Below are 16,085 nucleotides of genomic sequence, written 5' to 3'. Positions count from 1 at the left end.
CATTTTACATTGGTTCCTATGGGGAAATTAGTTTAGGTTTTTAACGTTTCAGATTTTGAACAGCATTCAGGAATGAATTAAGTTCAAGAACGGAGGTCCTGCTGTATATGTTCTAAGAGTACTGTCCTATACATAATCTGAATTTCTTGCAAATTTGAATGACACATTTCCCTGCCAATTTCCCTGCCATTCTAATGTATATGCTTCTCAAGTCTCATGCAGAATGTCAAAAGCATTAATAGGAGTCTGGGAGCAATGATATAAAATGTTTCATTAATGCATATTTCTAAGAATTTGAAATCATTATAGTTAAATGAGTGATTGTGATAAGGATGAAGATGAGGCATTGATCCTTATGTTTACACTCTCAGAATGTTCATGAGAAGCAGCGGCAACAGAAGGAGCAGCAGCTCAAGGAGGAGCGTTATAAATGTTGTAAGTGCCCAAGGGAATATCGCAGTAAGACCTTCCTGGAAAAACATCTTGCCCTTGTCCACCTTGCTCCCAAGCAGCCTCGAGTATATTCATGTGCCATGTGCAGTGCAACCTTCAACTCAAGAAGCCGCAGGTATGTTTTGGAAATGCAGCTGGTTTGGTGGTTACAATTTCTCTTGTACTTGGTATATGGCCTGTTCATTGCCTTTCCTAATCAGCTTGTAAGAATAAATTATCTGCTACATGCTTTGTAAATATTTTGTATGATGTAGAAATATATATGAATTTTTGTTTCCAGTTAGAATTATCTATATTAATATAAATTTTTTTATTGTAGTAAAAATGAGAGTATCTGTGTGTTAAATAGCAAAACATGGTTACTTACTACTGAAAGTAATTAAAATTATGTTGCAGGCCTTTCCTTCCCTTCCTTAGTTATGCCTTATGGCAGATGCCTGTAGTATGAGAAGGGAGAACTCCAGACATTACTTTTCACATAACATACGTAACATAAAAGTAAAGCTAAAGTTAGGAATATATGCTGTGGTTTCACATAGCCTTGGTGCTCATTTCCATCTCATTTGTTTTTGACCCTGTGATGGATGATATCCCTTATCCTGAGACACAGGGCCATTGATTGACATTCAGGTTTCCACTTTTTACCTTCTCATGGTTTCCTAGGTACTCATTTATTGATCAAGCTCAAGGCAAGGTGAACAACTGAATGAGCTATGGACTGACTGGCTCAGCTCATTTTTTCAGCCAGGCATGATAGCCATTGCATCACAGAGGCACATATATAACATATTATGTAACACAAACCTAAATAAATTCTATAGTTCACAGTGAACTCGCATAGTGAATACCGATATGAGTGACACATACGTTGATGCACTAGGAATGTGTGTATTGTGAATAACTAATCTGGGAAAAATTTAATATGGATGATGCTGCCTCTGACATTTCCACATCTTTATATTTGGAGATATCATCAAAATAACAAAACAGAAGGTAGTTAAAGAGGTTAGATGTCAAGTCTGATAGACTTGAATAGGTAAAGATCTGAAGTAGGACAAGGCAAATACACCCTCCCTCTCTCACCATCCAATCCACTTGCTGCCACACCATCACTCTTCTCCCATAAAATGTGCCACCTTTTGATCACCTTCACAGAACTGAAGTTTTTTTCCCTGCATCCATTAATCCTTCAAAGTTCAATGCTGATGTCAATGATCAAGCATCTTTTTCCTCCACAGAATCTGGAATAGATGATGTTGAAGCCACTGGCTCTGCACTGATCATAGGGATATGGCTCTATTGAGTAATGGGTGTCTATTTTCACGTGTTGATTTTTGTTTGTGCCTGTCTTCAGATGCCAAATGTCTTCTGAATTCCTGGAAATTTTTTTCATCCTCTGCTTGCAGCTTTCTTGTGATTACACCTCTTTCTTTAATATATCCACATCAGCAAGAAACCTGCTGATCTTTTGGAATGTGAGGTCTCAGTATCCATTTTGATCATATTCATTACTTGTCCTTGCCTGTTATCTGGTTCAGCATCTGGCTCATGGACTCTCCTTAGCAGCACATTCACTTGCTGTTCCTCTTCTCTTGACTGTATTTTTTTTAAAATTTCCATTAGAGTTTGTTCCTGCCATTGCTTCAAACAGTTGTTCAATGTTGAACTATGGTGGTGCACAGAAGATATAAACTGTTGCTTCATTTATCATTTCCATTTTATTTAAAAAGTCTGTGGCACTGTGAATGGTAAACCTCTCAAAAGGCAATAACAGACAAGTGAGCTTATGGTAGTGGTAGTAGTAGTGTCAAAGGCAAGAGGAAATGCAAATGCAAGTGCAGGTATTGATTGGGTCATCAGGGTCATTAGCTTGCTCTTCTGTCCCATGGAGCTTGAGCTCCTCTTAGCTATCTGTCAGGGTGTATAGGTGATAGAATAATTGTTGGTGGAAAAATTGCAACTGGGCTGAAAATGACATTCATGACAGGAGAAAAACAATATTGCAGTTCTTGTGTAAATATTATGTGTGGCTTGAAGGATCATCTATATTTGCTAAAACACTGATTGATTGTCAGAAGAATCAACATTTGTCTCTTTCTTGATGGATGTGGTGTGTGGTTAATCAGGATGATATAATAGTCCCAGTTGTCCAACCATTGTTGGACTTATATCACTAAACCCCACTTTTGTTCATAATCACTAGATTTTTGTAACAGAAAAGATGTCCAACCATCAGAACAACCATTGTCCTCATTTTATTAGAGCATGTAAAGCTGATGGCCATTCACACTGAAGTGGGTAGCGCATTATCTGATGACACTAAATCTGTCTGGTTTCTCACCATCACCTCGTATGATTTGGGGAGAGGCACTTACATTTTCAATATGGGGACTGAAAATAGTCCCTATGTGCGCTAGGAAAATCATGCACTGTGGTTACCACATTATGCTTCCTCACTATATTTGAGATGGAAACTGAAGGTAAATAGTATAAAAAATAACATTATGGTTTTTGAGAGGAAGAAAATTGAGATAAAAACTGAAGGTGAATGATGGGAAAAGTAAGATGATGCTTTTTGAGGAGGCAGAGGTGTGTGACTTTAGGATGTTTGTTTAGAAGTGTTTCATCTGTAAGGTATGTGGTGGCTAATGCAGGTGAAAAAGAGAACAGTGGGCACAGTACTATGTAAATATGGTGAGATGGATTGGGAAATGAGAGAGAGAGAGAGAGAGAGAGAGAGAGAGAGAGAGAGAGAGAGAGAGAGAGAGAGAGAGAGAGAGAGAGAGAGAGAGAGAGAGAGAGAGAGTTGTGGAAGATATGCATGTCATAGGATCACTTAGTGTTATGAAAGGAAAAAAATTTTCTTAATGATGTAATGTTCTTCCAGCAGCATTAATGTAATCAAAGACTTGGGCTTGGATTAGGGCATAGCAATCAAGAGTGCAAGCTGTGGCTGATACTTATCTAAGAAGGGCATGTGCATTGACAAGATGGAAGGATGAGAGCGATGAAAATGTTTTTGAAAGATATAGTATGAGGACTTGTGCAAGTGGAATGAATTGTGGAGCAGTGGAGTGGGTGTAAAAGAACACACTCAGGTGGAATATTCATATTGAGAGGATGAAGAATGAAGAGTTTGTAAAAAGTATAAGTGAATTTCATTAAAGGTCCTAATAAGAGATGAAGACCACTTGGAAGGTGGAGGGACAAAATAAAGGAGTACATATGTAATAGAGGTGCTGGGAGAGACCAAGTGCTTGAATGATAAGGGAGGGAGTGTGTGGATAGGTAGAGATGAAGACTTCTGCTGTGGCCATTCTATTGTGGGATGCCCTTAGAGGGAGTGAGACATCGGAATGATCAATAAATAGGTAAATAACATGAACAGATATGACACATTTTAATGTACCCACTGCAACTGCAGACTATCAAGATGATATTGCACATGCTACATTAGTGTTGTTTTCTTTGAATGTATACCACAAAGATTTTAATGAAATATATACTATTTCCATTTTATTTTATAGGTTATGTAAGTAAGTGCATGACAGTCACTGAAGGTATTCTACTAACAGAGCACGCCATACCCGAATGGTCCACTGGGATAAGAGTCGTCCACGATGCAGTGAATGCAACCAATGCTTTGACACCACAGAAGAATTAAACGCACATCGCCAGAAACATAAGATGAAGTGTGCTGTTTGTGACAAGACATTTTTGGTGAGTGAAGCCTCAAGGAAGCTGGTGAAACTATATAGTAGGGTGTCTTAGTAATACTTAACCAAAATTTCTCTTCCATTTTCATTTGCTGGCAAGTGCTGCCTGGATCTCAAATGGGAATGAAGCTCTAAAAATTTTTCAATAATTATGGTAATTGGACAGTATTTAGAGGTCGTTCATACTTAGCACTTTCTTTTGTTGAGGAAAAATTAATTCCTTTAATTTTTTTTTACCAAAATTAAATTAAATTAAATGTATGTTTTATCAACTGAAATAAGAGGGTAGAAATGGATTTTTTTCCAATCAATCTGTCATATTTCTATACTACTCAAATTGATCTTCAGTGTATCCTTCATCTTGATGGGGATCAGTTTCTGGTCAACCTGAACCACCTTCAGGAGGAGTTGCTTCTACTTCTTGTCATGCATGATGCTGGTATTGAATCTCTTAATCACAGTGATGTCCACTTACCAGAGTCCCTGACCACCTTCAGGACTCTCACCCTCTTTTTTGCTGATTCAATCCTGGTCATTAATTCAGTCTTCTGCAGCTTTCTTGGAGGTGGGAAACTGATTCATTAAGGACTGCAGAAAACTTCCTTGGTTTTTTGGGTGATGAAGAGTAAAATGGGTTGCTGTGGATTCAAGTCCTTTGAATCATCTTGTGTTTCATGTCCTTCAGAATGTGATCATCAAAGAAACCAAATCCCTTAAGATCCTCTGAGAGGTACCACAGGTACCTTTTCAAACCATTAATGCCATGTTTTTTTTAAGAGGGGCTCTGGCCAAGAGCAACAAAAAAGTGAATAAGTTTCACTGAATTACCAGATTCCAGAGTAGTCAAAAGGATTATCAAAATTGTGAAAAAAGTGTCTTGAAACCTTCCTCTTGAAAGAGTTCAAGTCATAGGTAGGAGAAAATACAGAACCAGGCAAGGAGTTCCAGAGTTTACCAATAGAAGGGATGAAAGATTGAGAATATTGAGAGTAGAAAGCCTTGTGCAGCAAGGTCACAGGAGGAGGGTAGACATACAGTTAGCAAGATCAGAAGAGCTGTTAGTCAGATATATGGATATTAACTTTTATAGCCCACATTGTCATACTATGCCACCAAAATTATTGTATTTTGACATATTTTTGTACATCTTCAGGAAAAATAATACACACATCAAAACTGCACTATTACTTGACTTAATTGAATGTTTCATTTGTAGAGATTTTTTTCCCCAAGATAATTAATAATTTATGTTATGCCTGGTGTTGTGGTTCATGGACCATGATATCCTGTTAATTTTTTAAACTTCTTCACTCACCTCAATTGTTACCTCACCGTCACTCTCCGCACTCACCACACTAGTAATCTAAAACTGTTATTATTTAATATGATTATTGTTCTCATGTCTGCTGTTGCCATAATATAGATTGTTTTCCCTATTCCCTTATACTACTTAACATCAAAGGGAACATATGAAATGTAATGGAAAGAAAACTTACCTTTCTGCTTCCCCACATTAAGAGTCAAGATTGAAAGAGCAGTGTTTTTATTTTACTTTTTTTATTTTTTTATTTACAAAATACATCAGTTCCTTGTTTCAAATATTAAAATTTTATTTGCCAGCATTTGCAGCTGTGGTGTCAAATCCTAAATGTCGAAAACCTTGGCTTCCTGGAGTTCAGCTACAAACACTTCTTGTCTAGTGCTGTCCACTGCAGGAGATGCATCAAGAAGCCTCTTGATTCTATCACTTGTAACCATAATTACAATCTGGTCAACCTCTTTCTTCTTGGTAACATCTTAAAAGAGTTTACCATCCCAATCCAAGACTGAACATCCAAAAGCTTTGAACTTTGAGTTTCTTTTAATCTTGTTCTGATTGCAAAGGATGACATTACTTGTCTCATGCATAGGTGGTCACAATCCCAAGCAGCAATGAAAATAGGGTCCATGAGAGCCCTCATTCACAGTCACCCTGCAGTCTGGGCCTTGCTGGTTGTGGACACTTGGCACATTTCAGCATCATGTTTATCTTTTGTATTAGTTTTAATGCTGCTGTCATACACTTCCAGGCATGCCTTCTCCATGACCTGTGTCATTTCAGCATCTTATTTCATCTTCTTAGCCTAGACTGCAGGATCTATATTACATTTCTTAGCCCTCTTCTTTACAGTTGTCTGCTCTATCCATGAAAGATTTAGTGACATACAGTCTTTCCTCTGCCATGCATACTTGGAGGAGGATATTGCAGAGGAGTAAGCCACATCAAACACACCTATAAATCCAACTTGAATATCCCTTCCTTATAGCTGTAATCTTCTTGTGTCTTTATCTTGTCATTCTTGAGAGTGTCATAGATACTGGTCAATTTCACCAGCTTTTCCCATGTATACTTATTGGTGGTATTTGATACACTGGTCTTCGCTCAGATGGCCCAGATAGCTTCTGCTACCAGGCTAATGCTCTCCAGTTTGGTCTTCCATCCCTCCACATGGTGGTAGAAGTAAAGGAGCAGGCATTGCTTTATTTGAAGTTATGGACAATTAAGGTCTAATCTAGCTACCACAACTGGTTTCTTGCTCAAGTAGCCATCACCTTTGGAAGAAAAGAAAATATTGTATGAGTGAGATAGAAGTGAGCAACATGAGTGACCTCTCAAAATCTCCTACATTGGCACTCAGTGAACAAGCATATTGGAATTTTGCACTTATAAACACAAAAATTGACACAGATAGTAGGGCTCTGAGTTTAATGTCAGTTCATTGAAAGACAAGTTGGCTATGAGGTAAAGTCAAGTTACTTTGTAAGGTTAAAAGATGTTAACATCCCTCCACCACATGGAATATTAATTGAAAGAAGTTTTATATGTATTGTAACCTTGAGATTTCCGTTTTCATTCAGCGCCGAGACTCCCTCAGGGAACACCTCCTTATCCACAGTGGCCCTAAGCTTCCTTGTCCATTCTGCCCCAAGAAGTTTACCCAAAACTCAAACCTGAAACGCCATATACGTGTCCACACAGGTAAGGTATTACAAATATGTGTTATCCCTTGTACTTCTTTTACAATTCTACTTTACTGATCTGGCCTGTATTACTTTAAAGTGTTCTGCTGTCATTATTTTTGATATATGCAAATCACAAAGGAAGGCATGAACTGCTTAACAAGGAAATTATAAAGCAAGTTCAAACTGAAAGAATCCTTATTTTTTCACATAAAAAATGTGAAATTTTGACTGAATGATGTATGATGCACTACATTCCTCTGAATGGAATTACCTTTCCACATTATTTCACACTTTAGTGAAATTAGAAACCTATGTGTATAGTAGTAAAAGATTCACCCTAACTTTTTATATACAAAATTCTCAGTCTCTGGCAATACCTGTCCACCATTCAACTAGTTTGATCCAGTTGTACATGTACACAGTTTTTTCTGTACTTTCAGTAATACAAATTGTTTCTCAGATGTTTTAATTTCTCAGCACAAGACAACCACAAATGCTATTTCATCACCAGTAATAGATTGTTTAGTAGCCACTGAAAGGTGATATGGAAAGATGTGTAACATTAACTTATGGAAGTTATCTCAGGAATGGATGTAAAAAATATCTCCTTGTCACTGTAAAGTCAAATTTATGCTAAAACCATTAATGTGTGAGTGCACCTGAGGCCTCCATCTGTCTTAAGTTGCCAGGTCAAATATTACCAGTGTTCTGCTTTGCCATGCAACCAGATCAAACCAGTTGAATGGTGCATACACTGACACTGACAGAATTTTGTCATCTTTTTTGGCGCTGACTGTACATACATGCATATATCAAGGTTGACTCCTCAAAAAGGTGGGTAACCATACAAGGGACACAACTTTCACATTCACATTGCTCCCTCAGTCTCTTGACTGCCAACAGAGAAGAGAAAGTACTGCTTTCACTTTATGGGGATTAGTCACACAACTTAGATTAAATCACTTTTTACTTTGATTATACTATATTAAAATAAGATGATTTAAATAATTTGATAAAATCATGACAATTTTGCCTCTGCATAAAGGTAAAGGCTGTAGGGATAAGTATGATAATAATAGGGAGATGAGTTTCTTTTATTTGTCAAGTAAAGGTTACAGGAGAGTCTTGACTGAAGGACAAATGAGGGGAAAGGTTAATGAGGGGATGGAAGATTAAGGAAAGAAAAGGTTGTTTATAGACCAGATTTTTTAACATTAAAATTAAAGTAAAGGGGTATTTAGTAAAGAATGAAAATTTGTATACATGGATCTTCTTGTTCTTAAAATTTATGATGTAGGAAAACAGTTATCGAAAGGAATTAAAGCTTTTTATAAGGAAAAGTGGTTCTTTGAAGGTGGAGGGAAAGCTTCATGAGAGTTTTACTAGAGGAGCAGGAGTGTGTTAGGGATGTGTGATGTCCTCCATGGATGTTTAATATTCTTATGGATAGTTTTGTGAGGTAGATAAAAGCCAAAGCAGGAATTGTTGGTGGCCCAAGAGTAAAAATTAATAGAATTGGATGGTCTCTGATAAAATGTCTCTTTGCAGATAATAATGTATGTCCACAGAGAGTGAAAGGAAACTTTAAAGAATGTTGGGTCAGCTTTGTAATGTGCATACAGGATGGAAAATTGAATGCAGGGAAAGAGTATTACTCTTTTGAGAAAGCAATTTTCTGCTTTCAAAATTGACATAAATATCTTCCACTTTGGGGATCTTAAGGGGGGATTGGAGCAACAGGACAAGATACAGATGTGAGGTTGTGATTGGAAGAGACCAACATAGAAGACAGTGACAGCATAAGGACTAGAAGTTAGGAAAAGGTCAAGAATGTTAGGCATATTTCTAAGATGGTCAGGGATACAGGTAGAGTGCTGTACTAATTGCTCTAGGTAATGATGCATAGCAAAGTTAAAGGGCAGTTAACCATGTTGGTCAGTGAAGGGAGAAGAAGCCAAAGCTGGTGGTGAACATTGAAGTCTCCAGGAATGGAGAGCTCTGCAAAAGTGAAGAGAGGATGTGCTCCACTTTGGAAGTTAAATAGTCAAAGGTATTTTTTTCTATAGTTAAGAGGTGTTAGGTGAGAGGTATACAACACAGATTGATTTAATCTGAGAGTGACACTGAAGTTGTAGCCCACTGGTTAAAAATGTGGAAGATTCAAGGCTCGTAGATGAAAACAAGTTAAGTTGTTGCACACATTGATGCAACATACAGCTTTGGATTGAAAATGAAAATAGAGAAAGTAGGAGGGAACGGAGAAAGTTTACTATAAGCTGTATCAGACACTTGCATTTAGATTAGGAAAAGATGAGGTTTAGTAGAAGAGAGGTGGTGTTCCACAAACTGAAAATCAGATGTAAGACCACAAATGCTGCCAAAGTTAATGAAGAAAAAGCTGAGGGATGTTTCACAACAGTTAGGCTCAATACCAGAAGAGCTGTCTTACATGGGGACATTTGTGGTCCCTCCTTCAGACTGGGGCTCCAAGTTTGGTGTATTGATTTTGAATGAAAGATGTACATGTGTCAGGTGCATGTAATGTTCTATGAAGGAATATAATTGTTTTTAGAGGGCAGGCTGTGACTACTAGATTGTGTTGTGAGACAAAGGGAAACATTCAGGGAGTCACAGCTGGGTCATAGATAAGTTCACAGCATGCCTTGATCCAATGCTTGTGAGACCTCACTTAAAGTAATAATTGTTTTGACAAGTGTTTTCTGCCATTTATGAATAATTCAAAAAGATAGGACACAGACCTATGAAATATCACTGTTTATAGGTTTAGAAGAACAGTGGTTATCTATCATCATAGCAACAGAATGTATGGAAAGGAAACTTGAGATAAAAGTGCAGAGAAATGGTGCTGGCTATGAGCCTAGAGCAGGTTACTCTTAAATACATATAGTTCTTTCAATGAACAATATAATGAGCAAACACTGTATAGATTCTGGAACTGATTCACTTGTTAAAGCAAGTCAACTCTGTATACAGACTTGGCAACTAGGTTCTAAATGCAAGAGATTTAAAACTGAGTGGACATGTAGCAAGCAAACAATCAACTATCTATCCATCCTGATTATGTTGAGTAACATTAGAATAATCATATTGGATGATGAAATAGCCCTGTTCTTCACCATTACTTCCCCAGCACAATTGCCTCATTCCTATTACCTTTTCTTTCATCCTGACAGGTGAGAAGCCATACAAATGTAGTTTTTGTTCCAAGCGCTTTGGGGACAAGTCAGCTTGCAACAGCCACATGAGGGTCCACACAGGAGCTGAGAGGTGTTCCTGCCCTGAATGTGGGGCCTCATTTTCCAAGCGTCAGAAGCTCAACTACCATATGAGGAAACACACAGGGGAGGGACTGCTGCATTGTCCCCTGTGCACTCGTTCTGCTACCAACTCCTATTCCCATAAAAAACACCTTGAGACCCACCAGACAGTGCTGGGTCGCCTACTGCAGGGGTCTAGAGTGTTGGGCCAAACCGAGGATTGCCAAAGTCTAGCTCTCCGCACTCTCCACAACCTTGCCTGGGTGTCTGCTAGAGGCAGGGCCCATGACCAGATATCATCATTACATCCATCTAGAATCACATCTCCAGTAGTAGAAGACAAAGTAGAAAGATGTGAAGGAGAGACCCAGCAGGTATTCTCATCTGACAATGAAAAAGACAAGAAAAATGATAGTGAAGACAGTGGAGATGTAAGGACTCCTATTGAGCATGTTGAAGTTACTGTGAAAATGGAGAGTCCAGAGGAGCTAGTTGAACCAGTGCATTCATCCTCTAAGAGTGAGGGAAAAAATTTGACCTTAAGACAGTTCAGAAAGCTTACTAGAAAAGTGGATGTTTTAACAGATCCACATAATGACAAAGATCATCAACATATTGAGAAAATACAAAAGTATGATGGTATTAAAACAGAAGTCTTGAGTTACATCATGAATTTAAGATGTACTCAGTTTAATGAAGCAGTAGAAAAGTGTAAATTAGAGACTGCAATTAAAGTAGAGAAGGATTCTGTGCATAACCAAAATAGAAGTAACTTGTGGAAAAATAAAGAAAATAATACAGATGAAACTGAATGTGCTCCTAATCTCAAGGAACTGGAAACTACCTTAAGTATGACTAACAAAAAAGATGACATAGATATCAAAACACCTGCTGATGATAACACATTGAATGTAGCATGGGAACAAATGAAAGAATGTAGCTACACTTTGGCAGAAGAACCTCTGACAGTACTTGCACGACTCTGGCAGCTCATTGTTGAGCCTAAAGAAGGGCAACAACACTGTGAGGAAATTACACGTTTCTCCAGGCTCTTGGTGAAGGAAGAACACTTGCAGGCAGAGGCTAACAAGGATACATCTAGCTCTGTATTAAATCTAAGTGTGCAATCAGAACCTGAGAAACAAACAAACACTGTATGGATTAAGCAGGAATCCAGTGATTTAGTAATGGACAGTGAAGTCTCTGAGAGTGGGGATTGAGTATCATGAAATTTTTAATAGTGTAGTTTCCAAGCACATGTATGAAGTAGCTGAGTTTCACAATGGATGAAGTTTGCCAGCCATACATGGTTTTATTTAATCTGACAAAGTATTTGATTTTCAGGATATTATTTTCAGCAGACTGTTGAGAAAAAGCTTTTCTTAAAACATGTTCAGGATGGAATACTCTCCCAATGCTTACTGGATTTCTGAGTTTGATCTCTTTTTGTGTACTCATTGTTAGCATATCATGAAAAGTCCTTTGAGATTCATGCCTTTTTGTATTAGGAAAGGTGCTTTGAGTGTGTTGTAGGATATTAAGGTAGGGTTGAAGGATCTGTGTTTAGCTCAAATTCAGAAGTTTAACTTGAAATAATATGACTGCAAGAAACATTTCTAATGTGATTTTCTTTATTTTAGTTCAGTTTCAAAAACTACACAACAGAGTGCAGCTGGCCCAAGACTTTAAGAGGTATGAGAAAAATTCAGCAACCACTGAATAAGTGTACAAGTCATCTCTTTTTGTATAACTGCACATGTATATAGCATATATTTGTTACATTATATATATATATATATATATATATATATATATATATATATATATATATATATATATATATATATATATATATATATATATATATATATATATATATATATATATATATATATATATATAAGGGGTGGAGTAAATATATGTATTCAAATATGAACATGAATGAAATGCTGTTATTTTAAATATGAATACTTTATAAAAAATATTAATGAATGTATTGTTAAAAATTTTTTGTTGAAAAAGTACATCTTGGTGTAGCTCATCAAATCATTTCACCAAAGTTACACAATATGAAAATTACTTCATGAACAATAACTTTTGGTTGTTGGTGGTGATGGAGATATTTGTCCTTGCAGGTGGCATATTATAACATAACTAAAAGAGATCAAGCTATACATCGCAGCAGAGAGGCTGTGGAAAGTATGTGGGATTTTGAAGGCAACACAGAAGTGATTGTGAGCAGACATACCTTTAGATGCTGTAATAGTTTGGGGAGTTATCCTTTGAAATGTTTTTTATACAATACACAAGCTGTCTTGAAGGTGACACTTTTATTATGTGAGATTGTAAGATACTTGTGCACCACTGATGATGGCTTGAATACCATTTTATTTTTTTTAATTCTGAGTTAAAATTATGAAATCTGAAGAAATAATACACATTCATGGTCCATGCACAGATAAGACAGCCAACCTTCAATCTCATTACTGTTATGTTCATCTTAATGATGTAATGGGGAATTTGATAAGCTAAGCCACCAGATGTCTCAGCTGACCCCCACCCTACACTCACATAATCTAAAATCTTGTTACTTTAATTTCTAGGTGCATACAAATACATTCAGCATTTATTATTATACTTTTTTTGCAAATTTCTACCTGGAAGTTCTCTTATTTTATACTGATAATTTTGTGAGAAAATAATAAATATTCATATTCTATCAACATCAGCAGTTATAGTTATCACTTTTTTCAAATATAGCACAGTCTATAAACTATTTGATTTACAGACTCAAAGTCTAAAATATGGTAGTACTACTTAATGACATTGTGATAAATGGGTGTAGTAATATGCAGCAATTCTCTAAACTCACTCCAGAAGCAATTGTTATGGCAAGAATGATTGTGGCCATTCAAACCAAAACAATCCTCTCTCAAAAGTCATGAGGATTTGTTGCCATGCCATCAGTGTGTTGTGTACCTCCTTGTAGAAGTAGAGGTGGTGGTTATACGTTTCCTAGTGATGCTAAGCTGAGGAAGTGGTGGATAGCTGCTGTTAGGAGAGACAAGTGGCATCCAGTAGCTGCCAGCCAAGTGTGTCAAAGGCACTTTGTGGAGGACAAGTATGTTGCTATCACTACTCTAAGTTATGTTGAGGATTGTATAAGCCATATCAAGGGCTTGGCTATGCCATATAGCCACATCCACCAGCGCTCTGGAGCATGTGATGTTTGTTTTGGTTTGACCTGCCACAGCCGTTCTCATCAAGTCACTAAAATTGTTGATTTCCAATTAAAAATTTGTTGTTTCCATATACTACTGAGTTGTTCTTTGCCATCTGGTATTTTCAGTGGCATAGACTTGTTGCCTATGATTTATGCTGTAAGCATTAATACCTTTCATATGTATAGTGTACCTGCCTAAAAAAAAACATGGATGACCAAACACTTTTAATATTTTGTATGCACCTGAAAACTAACTCCATTATTTGTTTTCATGAATAAGGTACAGTCTTATCTGTTACTACTCAAAATGAATGGAGTAAATTTTTTTCTTATATGCTAAATACATTAATTTGTGTGTAGAATGGCCATATATATATATATATATATATATATATATATATATATATATATATATATATATATATATATATATATATATATATATATATAAAGACATTGCTTGTAATGTAAGGTGAGGCTCACTGCTGCCACCTGGTGATGGCCACTTCTCAGAAATTTCCTATCATGTAGCCAGTAACTCACACAAAGTTTTCAAGATATTGATAGTTTATTGCATCAAGCTAAGATGATACATTCATTCTCCATATTCTAGTTCTATGCTTCCAAAAATTCAGTCTCTGATAAGTTTGAAACTGGTATATAAGAGACAGACTGCTAAGCAGTTATACCATTATTTTTCTTTTGATCATAGTAGCAGGTATCAATACTATGTCATCACTGCAGGGTAACTGCATTGCCTCTGCTGGTGCTAAATTATCACTGCAATCATTTTATATATCATAACAATATTTCACAATTATCATTTTGATTGGCCCACATCATAAGGACTGTCATTGGGATGGTTCTTGATCCATATGACATGGATCAATGAAAATAAAGATTGAAATATTGTTGGAACATACATGAAAGGGCAGGAGATTCAGGTCTTGACTAATGGAACCTCAGTGAAGAGTAAACCAAGTTAAAAGTAATATGCCATGCATAACATCAAGCCATTCTTAGTGATTTGGGCTTCCTCTTTCTAATGATGCATGTGAATTCTCCCTATGATGCTTAGTTTTTGAGATGTAGGGATGAAAAGAGATGTACACCCAAGTGCACACAAAAATATTAACATGTTTGAGGGTTTGTTTAATGAGGGTGTTTAGAAAAAGAACAAGTTTTCACTACTGCAGTGCTATTATTTGACGCTTTACAGTACTATCAAGTGCACACTAGAGACAGTTTTGTTGTGGCCATAGAAACTGTGGGAACCCCTTATTATCACACTTTTTACACCATCTGACACAGTGATTACACAGACAGTGAATTCACTCTAACCTCTGCAACATTCTTTATCACTGTGCATGTGATTTCCAGAGGAGAGTAGAATAGTAGAGAATAAATACAACAGTGAGTCTACCTCAACCTGGATAATGAAAATCCAATGAAAAAGCAGTAACTGTGTCTAGATCACAGACACTACACCCTGCCACAGACTGAGCCTGTCCTTTACTTGTCCATTCTGGATGTGTCACATTTTTAGAGGAATTTGATGGCTTCCCAAGCATTTGAATGCAAATTAGGATACATAATTTGTAATAACATTTATTCAAATACAAAGGCAAATACATTCAAGTATTGTATTTGAAAAACAATACTAAATACAAAATACTCCAACCCTGAGATATATATATATATATATATATATATATATATATATATATATATATATATATATATATATATATATATATATATATATATATATACAGTGGAACCTTGGTTATTGAATGTCTCTCTTTCCAAACAACTCGTTTTTAAACAAAATTTTTAACCCTTAATTGCTTCGGTTGCCATACCATAATTAAGTTTTCAAAGTTACTTGATTTCAAATACTACAAGATGTAGCAAAAGCTGCCATTTATTACTAATTCATAGTTTCTATAAATATTTCCTTCATTTTAATATATTAGGAGAGAAAGGGTAAGACAGTAATTCAATCTTTGAAATAAGTTAAATGTGATCCCACTGAAGAAGTCGAAGAACCTTAATGTAAACAAACAAGGTTCAGCACTCAGGAGTAATCCTGAGCTTCCTGTGGCTCTCTCTATGACCCACAATGCCATCTTCCTGTGGCTCTCTCTATGACCCAAAATGCCATCACTACTGGACAACTACATTCTCCCTGTAGCTTTTCCCAGCAGCAAGATGTCTAAATGTTATGATCACTTTCATTTTGGCAATGAGTGGGTTGCTCCTCTCTGTGTCACTGTAAGGCTTCCCTAACATGATCGGTGACAAAGAGAATGCCTGCATGGTCTAAATAATATCTTTTGATATATTGAATGAACCTAATTAGTGACTAATTAGGTTCATTCAATACATCTTTTCTGGAAAAAACTTTCTAAG

At 36.5% G+C, this 16,085-nt stretch overlaps 1 protein-coding gene across 6 annotated transcripts in view; it reads left to right on the top strand.

Annotated features, from left to right (window-relative positions):
* LOC135089016 (zinc finger and SCAN domain-containing protein 2-like) overlaps positions 1-13,897 on the top strand; it is a 44,741-nt gene extending 30,844 nt beyond the window's left edge. For 5 of the 6 annotated variants that reach the window (XM_063984186.1, XM_063984180.1, XM_063984156.1 and 2 more), the window contains 4 exons: positions 372-568; positions 4,029-4,173; positions 7,068-7,188; positions 10,367-12,063. In XM_063984186.1, the coding sequence (XP_063840256.1) occupies positions 372-568; positions 4,029-4,173; positions 7,068-7,188; positions 10,367-11,670 (1,767 nt within the window). In that variant the 3' untranslated portion in view covers positions 11,671-12,063. Of the gene's footprint in view, positions 1-371; positions 569-4,028; positions 4,174-7,067; positions 7,189-10,366; positions 12,143-12,585 lie in introns of those variants that run through there. The other variant, XR_010261364.1, reaches the window with a different exon arrangement.
* Positions 13,898-16,085: the final 2,188 nt, after the last annotated feature.

Source organism: Scylla paramamosain, chromosome 3 (assembly GCF_035594125.1).
Source record: "Scylla paramamosain isolate STU-SP2022 chromosome 3, ASM3559412v1, whole genome shotgun sequence".
Lineage (NCBI taxonomy): Eukaryota > Metazoa > Arthropoda > Malacostraca > Decapoda > Portunidae > Scylla > Scylla paramamosain.
The sequence above is the reverse complement of the archived record's forward strand: the minus strand, read 5'-3'. Positions and strand labels throughout refer to the sequence as shown.